This window comes from Diceros bicornis, chromosome 3, assembly GCF_020826845.1.
Source record: "Diceros bicornis minor isolate mBicDic1 chromosome 3, mDicBic1.mat.cur, whole genome shotgun sequence".
In the NCBI taxonomy this organism is placed as follows: domain Eukaryota; kingdom Metazoa; phylum Chordata; class Mammalia; order Perissodactyla; family Rhinocerotidae; genus Diceros; species Diceros bicornis.
Window position 1 is genome coordinate 66,051,807 of NC_080742.1, and position 18,275 is coordinate 66,070,081.

At 38.1% G+C, this 18,275-nt stretch overlaps 1 protein-coding gene across 6 annotated transcripts in view; it reads left to right on the forward strand.

The window, feature by feature from the left end:
- Nucleotides 1-18,275, forward strand: part of MDFIC (MyoD family inhibitor domain containing) — a 92,651-nt gene that overhangs the window by 20,280 nt on the left and 54,096 nt on the right. For all 6 annotated transcript variants that reach the window (XM_058528682.1, XM_058528656.1, XM_058528670.1 and 3 more), the window contains one exon: nucleotides 794-916. In XM_058528682.1, coding sequence (XP_058384665.1) covers nucleotides 794-916 — 123 coding nt within the window. The remainder of the gene's footprint in view (nucleotides 1-793; nucleotides 917-18,275) is intronic.

Below are 18,275 nucleotides of genomic sequence, written 5' to 3' on the forward strand. Positions count from 1 at the left end.
ATCTCTACTTTTAGAACTCCTGCTAATCTTTTAAAGACCGTGTTAACGTACACGTTTTTCTGTAGTGTCTTTCTTGAGCTCTGAATTCTGATAAGTACCTTTTTCTTCCTTTTAACCTCTTTAGTGCTCTGACCTCTCATAGCCTGCATTTTACCTTGTGGTAGAGTTTGCTTTTTGCTTGAGTTATGTTCCCAATAAGATGCTACTTTTCCTGACTTATTGTCCTTCCCACTGAGAACCCATAAATCCACGTATAAATCTCTCATCCTAAATGCCCTCCCTCTCTGAGAATGCATAACACAATCCTTGACTCTTTCCTAAGTTTCTACTGAGAGAACCTTGTATTTGCTTTCTCTACTTTCTTACTTCTGAGTCACTCCTCATTCAACTGCAGCCTGACTTTCATCTCCACCACTCATTGGGGTCTCTTCTCCTTTGATGCTTTCCCTGTCGCCCTGCTTTCTACGTGTATGGACTTACTTTCATCCTTGACGTAACCTCTCCACATTTCTCTATCATGGCAGATCACTTGCTCTGTTATGATGATTTGTTTACAATAATCTTAAGTTATTTTTACTGTAAACATCTCTGTGTCCTCAATGCTGGGCACACAGTAGGTGCTCAGTGAATATCTGTTATTGAATCAATAACATATGCAACAGTCAATAGTCATACCCATTTCCTTAAATTATTGTAGACTAAGAAGCATTTAGAAAAAAAATCTATAAAATGAAAAAAATAGAGAAAAATGTGTAACATTTAATGATAATAAATATATATTTTTTTAATTCAGAAAAATGTGATAAAGAAAATACTGAAAGAGATATAACTCAAGCTACCAATAGCTGCCTCACACATGGAGAGATGCAAGACCAGTCCATCTGGGGAAATTGTTCAGATGATGAACTCATCAGAAGTAAGTATTCTTAGAGAAAATTGGAGTGATTTGGGGATATGACTATGATAATATGCTCTCAGTTAATTGTCCCATATAATTCTGCTGGAAATCTGTAAATAAACAGAGTTTATCTGAAAGTGTTTTTATGACTATTTTAAAATATGGAGCTAAAACTAGGATATAATAATACTATCAGTTTTCATCTTTTCTTTAGAAAGGAAGAAATGACCTGTAAATTTTAGACTTGATTCTCGGAGAGATTTAGACAAAACTTAATTCCTTCTTGAGCAGCAACTAAGTGGAAGTCAGACAACTCTTAAGTATACATGCACTGTGAACCTAAAAAAGACAGAGAAAGACAGAGCTAAAGGACAATGAGTAGTATTTTGGTAATGGCAATGTGGTCCCTGTTCTTCTAGCCACGTGATTCCAAACTTTTTTTTACAATAACATTTTTATCACTATTTGGTTTCTTTTTGTTCACTTCCTCTTCCTAAAATTGCTCTGTAGAATATATACAAAGGCTTTGGTATATTTTTAGTTTACTCTAGGCGTGCCCAGAAATACCAGAATTTTTGGGCGCTATTCAGAATGCTGATTCCGTGTCAGGTTCTGCTCCACACCTGGAGCGTACTTTCCCATTGCTAAGTTTCCCCAGGTGGGTTCAAGATGAATTTGGCATGTAATGAATTATTCTTTGTAGTTAATGTGTAAGTGTAAAGATCACTGCCATGCCATATCTGGAAGAGCCTGCATTTCAAAATTTTTTGATCCTGGATTTCAAAATCTTTTGAAATTCTCATTCATGGTAACCAAGTTACCATGTCTCATTTTAAGTTGTCTAAAGTCCATAGAGGAGAAGAATTCCTTATTGGGAATCAAGTGTTGTTTTACTTTATTTTTCTAATTCAGTTCTTACACTTATAAAATTTCATAATATAGCCGCTTTCTTGTGTTACATATTACTTACTTTGAATCTTGGCACATTTCCTTTCCTCTCTAGAAGGCCCAGTATCTGTCCCTAGCTGAAAACCACACAGAATAAAGCAGAAAAAAAAAGGAAGAGGAAACCAGCTAAGTGAAAAAAACAGTAACAATAAACACACCATTGAAAGAAATTTCAAGTTATCAGACAAAAGCTCTAAAAGTGTGTGTGCTTTAGATTAATTTTAGAACCATTTTGGGTTTTTACACTTTTGTCTTGGAGACTCAGAAATGAGTGAGGAGCAAGATTTATATAGCTTTTTCCAAAGAATCAAATAAACATCATTTCAAGTAAACATTTATCCCCAAAACATATATTAGTTATCTTCTATCTAAATATGGACTCTGCTGTTGTAAAACTTAGAGTTTTGTGAGATACTGGCATATTTGATCTGTGATTTTCTAACTCTCAGAGAGTTAGTGAGAGGTAGAAGAGGTCTTAGAGAATTTTAACTCCACCTTTTGAGGGGACATGATTGATGCCTCATTTTTTTTTTTTTTAAGTCACCGAATTTTGTGTGTGTATTTCATTTAATTGATTTATTTCCCTAATTTTCTTCTCAAAGCCTATCCTAGGAAAACGTGAATAAGAACTCTTAGAACAAAATCCAAAATACAAGCACTGTTGTGTAAGAATATGAAGAGTCCTTTTAAAGTGTTAAAAATTTTTTTGTGCTATTTGGTGAAGCTCATTTTAGTCACAGAATTCATACCATTGAAGGGAATGGATTTAAAATGAACTACTCTATTGTCTATAATGGTTAAGTGGACAGTGATAAAAATATTGTAAATTGCATGAAATAGTTTCTTTATTGAGATGATGCAGCCTGTACCATGGGACACTGGAGCTTTGGGGAACAACTGTCCAGTTTCCTACTAATGTGCACTAAAGGAACGCAGAGAGAGAGATAGATTTAAGGCCTCCTCTGAGAGGGCTGCTGGGAAAACTGACAGATGAGTGGCTATACAAAAGATAATGGCAAAAGACGGTAATACTGCTCCTGCCTGAAAATAAGCTGACAAGTATTTCCAAATATTTGTGGGTGACCTTGGACTGTGAATTATGATTACAAATTTCAAAAACTATATTTTTGTTATTTTCCTGGTCACATTTTTCTAGACAAGACGACTTTGTTGGGTCTACAGAAAAATTTGATATCTGGATTTGCCGAAATGGAACATTTTATGTCATCTTAAACCCGACTCAAGTCTGGATATCATTTGCAAGTTTGATATTGTGATAGCTTCTGCTATTCCAACTCCCAGATACTAAACTCTACAAAGCTGCTTGCTCGACATAGCGTCATTGGCCTTCTCCGCATAATTTAATGTCTGTCTCTCTTCACCCCACAGTTAGGGAGATGTGTGTTTTCCCCTTGCTTCAGCGTCCAGCACATTTTTGGGGCCCCGTAAATCTTTCTTAATAACAATAGGCCCTGGAAAGAAGACTCTGGCTCAGAGCTGCATGGGGGAGGAGGGGAACATCTGCAGTGAGTCAGGACTGGGCTGGCTCCCTTTCCAGAAGTCCTGTGTGGCTCCCTGAGCACCGTGGAACAGGCGGACAGCTGGCTCTCATGGAATTGATTTTAGTGTTCCCACTGTAGTGCGAGGTTGGCTGGATGGAGGGATCATCAGAAAAATGAGGCTGGCTGGGGTGTGGGAACATTTTCAAATGCACAACCCACTCTTTTTCCAAGCTTCCATGGGACAGCTTAGCAGCATAAGCAAGAAGTGAAGGAGGGTTACTCTGTTTAATATGACTTCTTTTTCTCTGTCTGTTCTTGAGAGTGGTTAGTGAGGTCTGGCAGCTAACATCTCCATTGTCCCTGATGCCTGCTGCCTTCTTTGTCGGACATTTAAGGCATAATTTATAGGGGACTGTTAGCTGTCAGTGTGATGAGGCTGTTTTTACTTTTCTTTTCTGAGAATAACTGAGCTCTGGAAAGTCAAGGGAGTGGCTGCTTTGGAAATTGTATTCTAATTAAAGGGTGTATTCTCAGGCCTCATAAATGAGATCCAAGCTGAGAATAATTTCCAAATTATTCTGTGAACTTTAACCCTGACCTCAGTGGACCACTCGCTTGTGGCTCACGCTTGGTTCATGCTCTACACAGAAGTTTGAGCTTTGTGTGTCTTCCCTGGTCCTTCTAGAAAACACTGCAGGTGACAGACCTAAGATACTGTGCTCTCAGGGTCTGGATTTCAAATTGGTTGCCCTTGAGTTGCTAACTTACTAGAGAGAATCCTTTCTGGAAGTTATAAACGAGAGAGAAGGAATCCGTATGGAATCAAACATTTTGAATAAATAGGCCACACACAATCTGGTCAGGGTATGTGCACTGTGATTCTCTTTCTTATGAAATTTAAATTAAAAAGATGATTCCAACCACTCAAGTTTGTTAAAAAAAAATCCAAATTAAATCAATGAAGAACTAAAACACAATAGAGGTTTTGTGAGGAAATTTTATAATTGGAAAGTTGTATTTTTTCATTTTATGAATTTTTATCCTTTTTATGGCTTAAAAGGCTTTTATATTTTGAGAAAATATTTTGGTGTATAATTTAATTTCTGGAATGGGGCTTAAATTTTAGAGTTTATAAGAGCATCCTTTTATGGGAACACTGGTTAAGACTTTGGCTTTTCCTCCCAGATTGGCATATATGGTACAGTATATAATTTGGAGTTATGCCTTGTTTTAATAATCACTATTCCTCTGACTTAGTTAAGTAAATGTTGCAGTGTAGTGACACCCTCAATTAGTATTAATTTTTCTATTTAACCCATAATATGCATAAAATGATAACAGGCAATAGGCAACATTTCATGTTTTAATTAGACTAGAAGAGGAACAGAAGTAACATTTTGATCTCAGTCTTTGGAGGGATTTCTAAGGTAGGAAGGAGTGTGTGTGTGTGTGTGTGTGTGTGCACGCGTGCATGTGTGTCTGTATTCCTATGCTTATACTCATAGGCGTGTGTAATATTTTCATTTAATTTAGGTCAAATTCTACTATTCTAATTATTTCCTATATAGAGAGAGCTTACATTTTCTTTGTTCTTCTTTCTAAAGTGCCTCAGGTCTCTATCTCAGATTTTTCTAGGTCTTTCTGAAAATTCTTATTACTTAACTTTATCCTTGGACATTGCTTTTACATAAACGTCTCCTAATTCTAAGTGTCATTACTTAACTCCAGAAATTTTCCTTAGCTTCTCTGCTGAAATAAATTTCCCATTAAATTAAACTATTTTGTTCAGCTAATTCTCTCCTTTGTGATTTTGTAGAATTCCCATGATCTGAAGCAAAGTTAGAATGCTCTACTTAAATGGTAATCCCCATTCTATTTAACCCATTTATTCATTTTAAAGAGTTTTTAGCTCTCATAATAGTAAGCACTTAATTGGTAGCAGAATGCAAGCCCCCTTTCTCTAATTCACACTTGCCTCCTCTTTATGGAGTTGATGCATCATGCTTTTTCCCTCATCCTACTGCTTGAAACCTTCTTGGCATCCTCTGAGTTTCCTTTCAACATTAATAGGCTTTGTTATTAGAAACTCTATTATTTCTTTTCCTAGCCTTTGCCAACTTACCGCTGATCACCTCTTAATGAATACCATTTTATCACTTTAGGGAATGCCTCCTCTGTGTAAAATACTGAAAGGAAGGCAGATACTCAGGTGTACTATTTATATACTTAGAACATTTCTTACTTTGGTAGTAAGGAAAGATCACTGAGAGGTTTGGATTTAAATTTCTTCAGTGGCTCTCATGCTTGAATGCACATTACACTTAAGTATTGTTTGTTTTTTTTTTAGAATACACTTTATATAAAAGAGGCCATAAAGAAGCCCCCCAAATAAGTACTACCCAGTAAGACTAGGATATGTAGCTTTTATGTTACCTTTCTTAGGTAATCTAGGATTCTTTCCCTATATTTCATGCTCATTCATTTTTGGGAGTCCATATTGGGAGTAAGTTATTGTGACTTTTGTCTTGCTCAGTGTCCTGTCTTCCATCTGTCTCAGAAAAATTCTGTCTTTCAATATGCTGACCAAATGATTATGTGACTGCAGTTCAGATGCTTTGATTATTGCTATAGAGAAGAATCTTTAACCATCAATTATCCTCAAATCCAACTCATGGTTAAGTTTCAGCGTTGGGTGGACAATCATAAGCCATTTTTTGTGGCTATCTGTATTTATCTCATTGGTCAATGACAGCCATTAGGCTGTGTTCTAGAATGGAGCTCAAGTTCCCTGACACACTTCTTTCTCAGGGTACATTATTCTGTGCTCATCTGGGTTCTGCCCAAGAAGCTAGAGAGAACCATTGCGCATCTTTTGTTTTCAGCACCTTAAGTTCAGGGTCCTGGAGGCCAATGGAAGCCGACTGCCAGGGTTCAGACCCTGGATGCATCATTACTACTGGTGTTGAGCAAGTTACCTAAATTCTCTGAGATCAGATTTCTCATTTTTAAAATAGTGGTACTAAAACTCTATACCCTGTTGTGTTATTTTGAGGATTATACAAGAAAATGTATATTATATGCTTAATTAGTGCAGAGCTTAAGTGAGTTAAACACTCAATGAATTTATCTGTCGGTTTTCCTTATTATTGTCCTTGGGCCCAAATACAGTTTCAAAGCTTTTTGTTGTTTTTTTCCCTCTGTGGTTCTACTGGGTTACATGTCCAGACATGCTGGGTACATAGACCAGGTCTTTCTGAGACCTGTGATATTTATGTCCACAGCATCAGCACATTGGCTGCTGCATGGTTTATGCTTAATAAATGCTTGATGACATAAGTGTATTGAATTAATAAGGGGAGGGAAGAGATGCTTTACCCATGTTGTTTCTATTATTTCAGACTTACAGTTCCAATGAGGAAGATTCTAAATCACTACATTTTTTTTCTTTTATTCTTTCTAACCTCCTTCTTACTCCCAAGCCACACATGGTTCATTCATGTCAAGTTCCACATATTTATAGATGACTCTAGTGATATTAAAACAATTAAGTTCTAAGTTTGACTGCTGTTCGGGATAAGGCTATTCTGAAGAGTTCTCAGTGAACCAGGGCAGTGCTCTGGATAACATTCATCGTCTGTGGAGGTGGGTAGGAATGAGACTTTATGTAGGGCCTTTTTTGGTCCCCTATTCCTCATTTTTCTTGCCTACCTATAAGAAAAAAGTTTGAGACTACTTTAGGTCCCACCTTCCTTCTTCATCCCTCCTTCCCTTACTTACTCCCTTCCTCCTCACCCTCCTTCCTTCTCTCCCTCCTTTCTTCTTCCTTCTCATATCTTTCTCTGCCTTTCTAAATTGGCTTTTAAATGCTTTGTATTCTATAAAGTACAATGTGTGTTGTTACTATTGTTGTTCTTATTATTCCTATTATTATTCTAATTTATTACTTTACCCTTCACTTTTATCATATACCATGTGACTCATTCAGTTTCCAATCTATATCCTACTACACTTTTGTCAAAGATTTTCAGTCTCTTCCTGATATTCCTAAAATCTTTTGATCTTTATTGGGGGAGATGAGGTGGTATTGAAGTACAAGTGGTGGATGAGGGCTTGATGAGGGAACCAGATTTATTTCTTTCCCATTTGAGAGTTCTTTGAGCCTCAAGGAGGAACTGAGGCCTGGGAACTAGCTTAGAGATCACCCTGAAAATGCTAACCACTGAATAAATAAATAACATTTAATGATCAAGACCATAAATGCTGCGGTCTGGATAATTTTAGTTCTCAATCCTCAAACTTCTTAGATCTGAACATTCTGTGAATTTACACATAAATTATTTTTTGTAGAACATGTTGTTATATTGAACTTTCAGGGTTAGGAGTCAAAATGTAACTTTGAAAACTGAATAAAATTACTTTAAGATGGAGTGCTTACAGTGTGCCGACACTGTGTTATGTTGGGGATATGTGACGAACAATACAAAAGTGCGGTCTTTGCATTCAGAATTTACAATCTGGCAGAAGCGGCAGACAATTCATCTGGAAATGATAATGCGTGTTATGAGTGCTATGATGGGGAAGTGCAGGCTGCTGTATGTTCACGGTTGAGAAACACAAATCCTCACGTGGAGGAGTGGTCAGAGAGGGCTTTCCAGAGGAAGTGACATCTACCTAAAGGAGTTAGCCAACTCAAGCGGAGCTTGGGAAGGGGTGGAACCAGAGTGTTCCAAGCCAAAACAACAGCACCTACAGGTATAGAGGTAAGAGAGAACATGGTCAGCTTGAGGAGAGTTGGAGAAGTTTTGTGTAAGCTGGGAGATAAAATGTTAGATGAGGGGTGGAGAGAGATGAGAGGGAAAGAATCTGTTAACAAAGGGTTAAGGGGAGGTGGAAAGTATTGAAGGGAGTAGTAACTTAATCAAATTTATGTTTTACTTTGGCTATATTTTAGGATGATTACTCTTGGGATAGTTAGAAAATAAATGAGAATGGGAGGAACTGAAGGCTTTAAGAGACCAACTGAGAGAGTGTTGTGTTAATCCAGCTGAGAAGGGAAGATGTCTTGAATTGGCACAGTGGCAGGTAGGATTGCAAGAAGTAGATGGATTCAGCTTTTTATGGTGGGGTACAATCAGTAAGACATGGGGTAGGGGAATGGCAGGTGCTGGGAAGGAGGCTGGGGTTTTTAGTTTGGACAAGTGATAGTTGTGATGAAAGGACAATGGGGCAAAAGATTTAAGGACATTGTCCAATGAGGGTTTGACATGATGGGCTATGAATGTCAGATGGGTAGGGAAGGAAGTAAAGAGAGGAAGGGTTACAAATAAGAGAAAAACCAGAGAGGCTAACAATCCCTACAAGTTTCTGTTCTTTAAGAAATTAAACAAAACAGATATAGATGCAGTAAGTGAATGGGACAAGTGGAAAGAGAAGATGGATTATGAGAATGGGAAATATGAATTTAAGATTTCTGAGGTGGAACAATCCCAGGTGAGGACAAAACCCAAGGTGTGGCCATAAGGATAGGTGACTGAAATAGTTTCTTCTAAACATGGAGTGCTAGGTTTGAAGGCTTTGTAAAAATTGCCGTATTTAGCAGGTGGGGAAACTGAAATCCAGATGTTTCCTCAAATCAACATGGCCAACAAGAGACAAAGCTGGGGCTTTATCTGTTTTTTTTTTTTTTTTGTCTCAGTTTCTTGAATTCCTTATTGAACCTTAATGGTTTAGGAGAAGTCAGCCAGTTGGTTATCTCTGGTTCTTTGCTGCTTTGCCCTGAGATTAGTCACCTGTTGTAGATGAATGGGATAGTAGTTTGATAGTCTTTAAGCTGAGGACTCTGAAATGAATGAAAAATAGTACACGTTCTTTGAAGCTGCTGGTTTTCTTTATTGTAAGATTCTAAGGGATCTTCTCCATCTAGTCTGATGACATACAAAACTGAGATTTTTAAAAAAGATATATATCGATATATGTGTGTATCAAATTATGTGTGTGTGTATTTGTCTATTTTTTCTTGGTGGAAGATATTTCTTCACAATAGTTATTTCTAGGGAGTTAAGTGAAATTGAGTGGGGACATATTGGTGAAGAAGACTTCTACTTAATATTTTGTATATTCTGTATTGTCGTTTTTCCCCCCAATGAGGTGAATTATTTTATTATATTAAAAGCAGTGATATTTTAAACAGAAAATTCTCCAGTATAGCAAAAATAATCAAGGTGAGGGCCTAGCTTCCCAAAGCCACATTAGAGCCCAGTCACCTGTAGGAAACTCTTTAGGTCACAGGTAGGCCAGGAGATTCAGCTTCCTTCAGGTTCTGCGGAAGATAGGACCAGCTACATAATTTGAGAGGTAGAGAGCAGTGCAGAATGAGAATGCAAGGCTCCTTGTTAAAAAAATTATTATGAATTTCAAGAAAGCAACAGCAGAGCATTAAACCAAGCGCAGGGCCCTTCTAAGCACAGAGCTGTGTGCTGCTGTGTGGGTTACATGCCTGTTAAGCTGGGCCTGGCTGGAGGCATGGAGGGAGTGGGGATTCAGTTATGGTAAGCAAAAAAGAATACCTTGCACTCATTTTATAATTTTCTTTTCAGTAAGTTTCTGAAATTCAAGAAAGAAGGAGTTTTTCTGGGCTTGCCACATCAGTTGATGTGTTAGTCACAAGCATGAGTAGCTTGTACAGCGATATGGAACAGCTGCCTTGTGGCAAACTCTTGAAGGCTGTGGTTCCCAGCTTTTGTCCAGCACAGAAGGGGTGAGACCTGCTTCCAGCTTTATCAAGGCTCTGTGCGGGGGGTGAGAGAGTGTATCAGATTGAGGAGCGTTGGTGGGATTCCCTCTCCACTCCTTCCTGGAGCTCCGTTCCCCCTTCGCTTTAGCGCAGCTGAGAGTCAAAACTGTGACTTGTCCTGTGTTTCTTTCAAGGAGTCCTTCAGGACTTGGTGGTAGATCTGTGCTCCTCCGTTCTTCACCAGAGCTGGATTCTTCCCGAGTCCCTGAGTTCTGCAGCAAGATGCACAAAAGTCTGGGAAATCTCTTTTAAAACCCTCAGATGCTGGTATTAGAGGGTGAAATTGCATTAAATGAACCCAGAGAAGAGAGTGGGTGGAGAGATTTGTTCTGCTTTGGAACATTAGTTAATTAAATACATTTTCCATGGTACTTGAGAACTTGGATTGGGAAATTTAAGAAAAATAAAGATTCCCAGAGTCTCAAGTTGTCACAAGTAATTGATTCATGGTGGTGTGATCATAAGACCATATGTCTCATCTTTGGATGCTGCCCATCATTCCTTGTCTTTATGAAAAAGATATTAGTGTATCATCTGTGTAGGGGCCTGTCTTTGCAGGTTATCTTCTCCATCGTCCTTCAGCGTTAACAAAAGGTGCTGTCATAATCACACAGGTGAGTGATAATGGAGACAGCAGCAGTGAAAACACACCCAACGAATGGCGTGATCATGTGTAGTATTTTCATTTGCCTACCATTCCTTTGAGTTAAGTTCTTCTTATTGCACTTTTCCCGTATCCAGTAAATTTTTAAAAGTCTTATCAAATAACTCTGAATTTGAATATTTACTACTGGAAATGTAAAATTAAATGTATATTCTTGCATATTTATGTTTTCAATATTTTTCACTTTAGCCAATTTAAAGTGGTTGATTTTTGGTCTGGCTTTACATTTTGAAAGAAACAGAACAAAAGCCATTCAGTATTTTCTATTTAAATATATATAACTTGCCTTTTAATTTTTTAAGTAAAATGATTTCTTTTTAATTTATTAAATTTCAAAGATTATACCCCAATGGAAAATGTATAACATATATAATATATATATTATACATGTCATAAAAATATTTTTTATAGAGGATTGAATAATACTGACTTCTGCCATAAAGTCCAAATTTATTTGGATTAATTCAAGGCAGAGTGAACAATTTCAGGCTACAAGATCTTCTGATTATTTCAACATTAAATTTGAGCCTAGTTGCCAATCCTCTACCTTGAAAGTTGATGTGAAGGGATGTTAGTGGTACGTTAATTCCCTGGTGACACTGAAAATCAAATGGCAGAACCTGAATCTGTCGGTCATGCGTCAACTGGTGTTGAGTGTTACTTTGCTGTGAGTATTTATTCATGCCTTCTTCTCCACCTTCTAGCATAACTAGTTGATCTTTAACTGGTATCTTATTTGTCCTGTAAGTCAAGGCTTCCCAGTATTGGACTGATGTAGAGCTTCTTTTGGTTTCTTTGAAATCACATCGATTCTTGCCTTCCTTGACTCTACAGACCTTACACCTACTTCACTTTAGCCGCCTTATAAAGATGGACCCATTTTGGACCTGGTTATCACCGAGATCTGCTCCATTCTAAGATTTTGAAATCAGAAGTTTACTTTCTCGTTTCTTTCTGCTCCTTAATAATTATGCCTAATCTGTTGACTATGTTCTTTTTCCCATAGTATCTCATCTGCTTAACTTCACCTGCCTTTTTTTCATGACCATCTGGGACCTGCAAATGGTCTTTCACTGTCCCCCTAAATTCTGCGACCTTACGCCGTATCTGCCAAGCTTATTCTGGAAACTAAGGTAACAGACCTCATGATCAGTCTTCTCACTTCAGGTTCTAAGGGCTGTGGATCATAGAGGAAAAATGTTATGTAGCAGAAGGATTAGCTCTAGTATAAATGTGTGCTATCTAATCTTAATCGAGACATCTCTGCTACTCAGCTGTACTTCATCTTCTAGTTGATTTCCACTTTTGGTTCATTCTTGCCTTTTGATTTTATGACAATTACTGTTTTATAAGGACTCAGCTTATATTCTAATTCCTTCATTACTGAGACATTTTAGGTTATATTTAAGCACCAGCTCCTAGTATTCAAACCTAATTCTGGTCTACATGAATAGATACCTTAGCCCATCTTGATCTATGTCCTGGAAGGGTTAAATACAACTAAATTGGTCTTTTGATACTGATATGTCGGTTTTCCCAATTAGTCCAGTGGCCTCTTCTCAGTCCTCATTCTCTCTGTAGCAGTTGGCAGGACATGTTTCTTGCTTGAAATTCCCTCCCTCTTCTGCCCCTCTCTCCCCTCTTTCTGCCTCTACAGCTACACGGGCTTCCGTTCAGGCCCTCAGATGCCCTGAGTTCCTTTCAGTCTCTGGGCGTTTGCCTACCAGGTCTTCCTGGTAGGCACTTGATTGTCACTTCCTGAGAGGCCTTCCCAGAGCTCTCAATCTAAAATGGGTTTCTCTGTTTCTCATAGCACCCTTTCCTTTCTAGTCCTTGTCACAATTTGCAATTTACTTTTGCTATTACAAGTCTAATGTCTGCTAGCTTTAAATTGTGTCTCAGCAATTAACATCATTCCAGGACCTCAGTGAACTTTCAGTTGACTATTTTGGACGATTGACTGTGGGAATAAAATAAATTTTGCTTTTTTTGCCACAACCTTTTTTCATGAACTGTTGTCGTAGCCAGAATATGTTCCTCGCTCTTCCCTCTGCGTGTCCAGTATTTTCCTTCTCCCAAGCTTCCCTCATGTGACCTGTTTCCCCACATCTCCAGCCATACAAGCAAGGCCTTCTTTGATTTCTCCCTCATGTGGACTCACAGAGTGTTTATCTTCATCTCTCCTACAGGACTCATTAATTTCAAAATTGTAGTGTGTGTGTTGATGGCTCTCTTCCCCATCACTGAACTGAAGGCTCCTTAAAGGCAGGATTGGCATCTCATGCAGCTTTGTACCCCTCACAGCGTATAGCCCAGGGCCATGTGCAGAGGTTGGTTCCAATACTTATATGTTAATTGTTGAATAAATGAAAATCTGTACCTTTTGACTACATTTAGCTTCTCTGTAGGAGACTGACAGCTTTGAATTGGTTAAGCTGTAGTAATTTGTCTTAAAATGTGGATTGACTATCTTTGCTTCTCCTAAGGAGCTAATTTTCTCAGTCTTACAGTTCATGCGTATCAAAGGATGCTTTTTATTAGTAATATTAACAATGTTATTACTTAGAGCCTTTTACAGTTAATGAAATTTTCCGTATTGATCTAACTTGGCCTATCAGCAGCTTTATCAGGCAGGTGGGGTAAGTATTATTATCTACGGATGAGACTGAGCTCAGAAAAGTCAAGTGGCTTGCCTAGGGCTACACAGCTGATATCATGAGTGATTATCTAGCAGTTATTCTCAAATGAGGAGTGGAGTAGAGGGAAGAGTAGGGACTTTGTGGTGTTTTGGTCCCATAGAGATTGGATTAAAATCACAGGGAAGGTGGCAGTTTCCCAAATTATAACCTTATTCCAAGCCCAAAATTCTTATCCATTACTCTAGTTGAAAATTATTGCTGTTCTACCACTATTAATGATATGACTGCATCCTGCCTTTGTGTTAGGCTGGAAAAAAGTTGGGAAAATTACAGTAAACTATACTTCTTCAGAATTTCATCTTTGTTGTGAATTGTTTGTAAATTCAAGACAATTCCTGGTCTTAATAGATACTTGTCATCTTAGAAAAAAGCCTTCTTTAGTTTTCAGAACTATTACTCATTGCCTCCATGAGAATTTGGTCTCATTCCAAGAGATAGGCAGAGAATCTTGGCATCTGCTGTTCTTTTTGTGATATAAAGATACACATTTTCTTTCTGCCGCAAGAAGAAATCTTAATAACTGAAGCTAGAGATATGGTGGAAGGAATATGATTCTATAGTCATATCCCTTTGTGTGAAGCACTGGTTTTCAACTCTTCACATTAGCTTAAAAACATACAGGTGTCCAGCCCCACCCCAGACCAATGAACTCAATCATTTGGGGATAGTGTCTAGGCAAGCTTAGTTATTAAAAGCTCCCCTGTTAATTCTGAGGTGCAGCTCAGACTTGGGACCAATAGAGTTTTCTTCAATTGAATATATTGCGCTCGAATAAATAAGCTGAAAATTAGTTTTTTTGGTTTTGTTTTTAGTGTTTTTTGCAGAGAAAGATTCGCCCTGAGCTAACATCGCTTGCCAGTCGTCTTCTTTTTTTTTCCCTCCCCAAAGCCCTAGTGCATAGTTGTATATTTCAGTTGTAAGTCCTTCTATGTGAGTCACTGCCACAGCATGGTTACTCACAGACAGGCAGTGTGGTTCCGTGACCTGGAAATGAACCTGGGCCACCGAAGCAGTGAGAGCGCTGAACTTTAACCACTAGGCCATCAGGGCTGGCTCTGAAAATTAGTTTTTTTATTCAAATATTTAAAGACCCTTTACTTTTGAAAAGTGTTTTCTTATAGTTGTGATTGATGACCTATAGGAACAGATAGATATGGCTGCCTATTTGGGAGAGCCTAGGTGCTGGCTTCTTGTTTTATCCCTTAGCCCTTTTGGGAAGTTGTTTTCTTGAGAGATGTTTACAAGATTCAGAACGTGTTTCTTACTTTTAGTTTCTCTCTGCAGCACTTTAATCTAAATATTATAATATTGGACAAGAACTAATATAATTTGTACTTGTACCCTCATTAAATGGCACAATGAGGTTGGATGGCACAGTGAAAAGACTTTAAAATATAAAACTTGATGTAACTATATGGAATTATTCAATTATCTTAGGAATCTTGATTTATTAAATCAAAATCAAGGTTTATGTTATATATGAGTCAAATTTTTTAAGGATGAAAACCCTTTTGCCTGTTTTTCTGAAGAATTACAAATGCTTGCTTCTTTCATCTTCTTTTGACACTCTGTCTTGAATTGGAGTAAGCTGTCTCTTTCAGTTAAAAATTTCTGGAATAAGCAGCCTTCCAATCAAGTGTTTGTAGATGTATTGGAAAGAATATCTCCCTAACTATTATAGCTAGAGTTTGTTCTTGGAGTAAAGCAAAGTCTCTTATAATAGAGATACAGTTTACCTAAGAGTGATATTAATAAGTAAAAAAAAGATCAGCTTTTTGAATAATATATGAATTCATATGGTATCACTGGTATCTAGGCATTTGGGACAATACATAATTAGTTTCAATTCCCTTTGAGAGGGAGATGTGGATGTTAAAATAAATTGCTGATGAAGCATATACTTTAGAGAACAGTGCATTTCAAAACTTGTACAATATCAGCTATTTCTTCCAATGGTATGGAAGTATAGCATAAAACTGAGAAGATTTATTAGGGGCAGTTTTAAACCATTCTTACTGTACAAAAGTAGTTTGCTCATTTAGGACTAGTTACTAAAAAGAAGAATAATAGCAAATATTTATAGGGCTGCTTGGAAAACATTAGTTCTATATAACTTTTGGCACCATTGTTTGTAGCCAGTAAACCAATAGTAATCATTTGCTTGTATAAGAATAATCAGTATCACAATATTTAAGCATTTGAAAAGGCTTGCTTGTTTAGTTATTAAGAGTTACTCTTTTACAAAACAGTGAATAATGGACCTACTCCAGAAAAATCGGCACTCACAGAGTAAGAAGACTTACAATTGTGAAATAAATACATTCTGAGGGAGAAAGGGAGGAACAGAGTTTGGAATAAATTGATTTTATTAAGTAAAAGTGAAGAAACTGTCTCTATGGAAGGAACTATTTTGCTACCAGGAATAAATATTCCAAACTCAACCGTTCCTTGCACAGTAGAATGTCTATAATCATTCACAGCTTTAGGGAGTTCCTTCAAAGGTTTCAGTTTTATCGTGGAAGCTAATTAGAACACAATATACATGGTATATGTGGTGTAAGACCCTACGCAAGCACAGGTTACCATCTGCTCCTGAGTTTTTGAGACACACAAACAAAATACTACATCTTCTTGTCTTTTGCACAACTCTTTGAAGTTTGTTCTCTGAAATTGGTGCAGGTTATCACGGTTATGTTAAATATGTTCAAGTTTTCTTCCTGAGAAATGGAATCCACCTCTTAGCCGAGGATTCGTTGCTCCTTGCTCATCATCTTTCTCAGTTTTGCTTATTTTGATAAACATTGGCTTTGTGATTGGTTCCTTGTCCCCATTAAGCCTACAGAAAATAAGAGGTTTATTATAACACTCACTGGGAAGAAGTCTTCAATTTAGTTTGTTTTTCTGATGACATCGACAATGTCAAAGTAAAAATATTTAATGGTACAGTTTACAGAGGACATATTTAATGTGCAAAAAGCACAAGTGTGTGGGCGTGTTCATTTTCTGCATTTAAATTTTTTTTTTTTACTAAAAACAAACAAACAAAAGCCCAACCACTACTTCTTGGACCTAAAAAAACAAAATTGGATAGCTAAGCTCGCAGAGTCAGAATCTACAGCTCTGGCAGGCTGAGTAGGTGCGATTACAGCCTGGTCAGTAATAATGACAGATTTTAGTGTCCATTTTAGTGTATGAAACACTAAATTACAATGAATTGAAAAAAATGAGTAGTTTATAGTCCTGGAATAGCATTTCTTGGGGGGCAAGGATGATGTTAAATCATTTTGGGGTGGTTTTAGTCTTTTCCTTTTTAATGGCAGGTACAGTGTTGTTTTCACTTCTTTGTTTATTAATACAAACGTGAAAATATTTGTGGATGGTCTATTTGTAAGAAAGGCTCATTATTATGTGTGTCTCCACCCTCTGTGTATCCCTATGATATTTTTTTGGCACACAATATTAAAACTCAGCCCCTTGGAAAATGTCATAAAGAAGTTTCTTTATTCAGATAACTTAATTTTTATAAAAAGTTTTCATCAGGGCTGCTTCAACTTAAGAGTTTCCAGTCAGTCCGGCCCAAGCCAGTCCACCCTAGGATGCCTCACAAACTAACTGCTGAAACCTCACACTCTGTTAATGATTGTGTATGAAGACTTTGGGAGAACTGGAGGTGTCCCTGACGACAGGTACAAACATGGCATGGTGCTTTTTTAAAGTAAGGGAAGGTGGGGCCGGCCGGTGGCGCAGGCGGTTAAGTGCACGTGCTCCGCTGCGGTGGCCCGGGGTTCGCTGGTTGGGATCCCGAGCGCGCACCGGCGCACTGACGCACCGCTTGTCCAGCCATGCTGTGGCAGCGTCCCATATAAAGTGGAGAAGGATGGGCGTGGATGTTAGCCCAGGGCCAGTCTTCCTCAGCAAAAAGAGGAGGATTGGCAGATGTTAGCTCAGGGCCGATCTTCTTCATAAAAAAAAAAAAACAACTGAAGTAAGGGAAGGTACACATGTGGCAAGCCAATTAGCTTGACTGCCAGATTCTAAATAGATTTAAAAAAAAAAGAAGAAAGCATTTGGAAGAAAAGCGAAAAAGAAATAATGTCCAGAAGCTTGACTTAACTTGTCAGTCACCTCCTTTTTGACAGGAGTGAGGCTCCTGGTCAGACATAGGGAAGGGTCGGCCTGCAACACCAGCGCTTAGAGAAAGGCTATGTGTATGTAGAGAAGGTAAGTAAGGTGTGAAGTCCTGTGATTTGGATTCTAATCCTGCCCAAAGCTCATTAGCTGTGGGGCATTGGGCAAGTCCCTTTCGTCTTTCAGCTTCAGCTTCTGCAGCTTCAGAATACAGGTGGAAGTGATCCCTCCCCTCACTCCCTCGTGAGGTTGGTGAAGGGTCAAACATGGAAATAATTTTAAGTGTAAGTCTCTAGAGGAATATTAATTATACATAATGCCGAGAATAACTAGTACCTGGATTAAAGGAATAAGTAGAAGACCATTTTGACTTACGCCTTGGAAAGAATGGAAACTCTTCCTTAACATATATTTAGGCTGATCAGGAGATGAGAAAACTGCGAGAGCAAAGTGGAATGTGAACCTCTGGATTTTCTCACTGGTTTTCCAGGAGTTTCAGGGAGGAGTCAAATACGCGTATTATGGCCTCTTTTATAGGATCGTAAAAAAGCCTTCCAGGGCCGGCCCGGTGGCGTGGTGGTTAAGTGTGCACGCTCCTCTTTGGCGGCCCGGGGTTCGCAGGTTCGGATCCTGGGCGCGCACT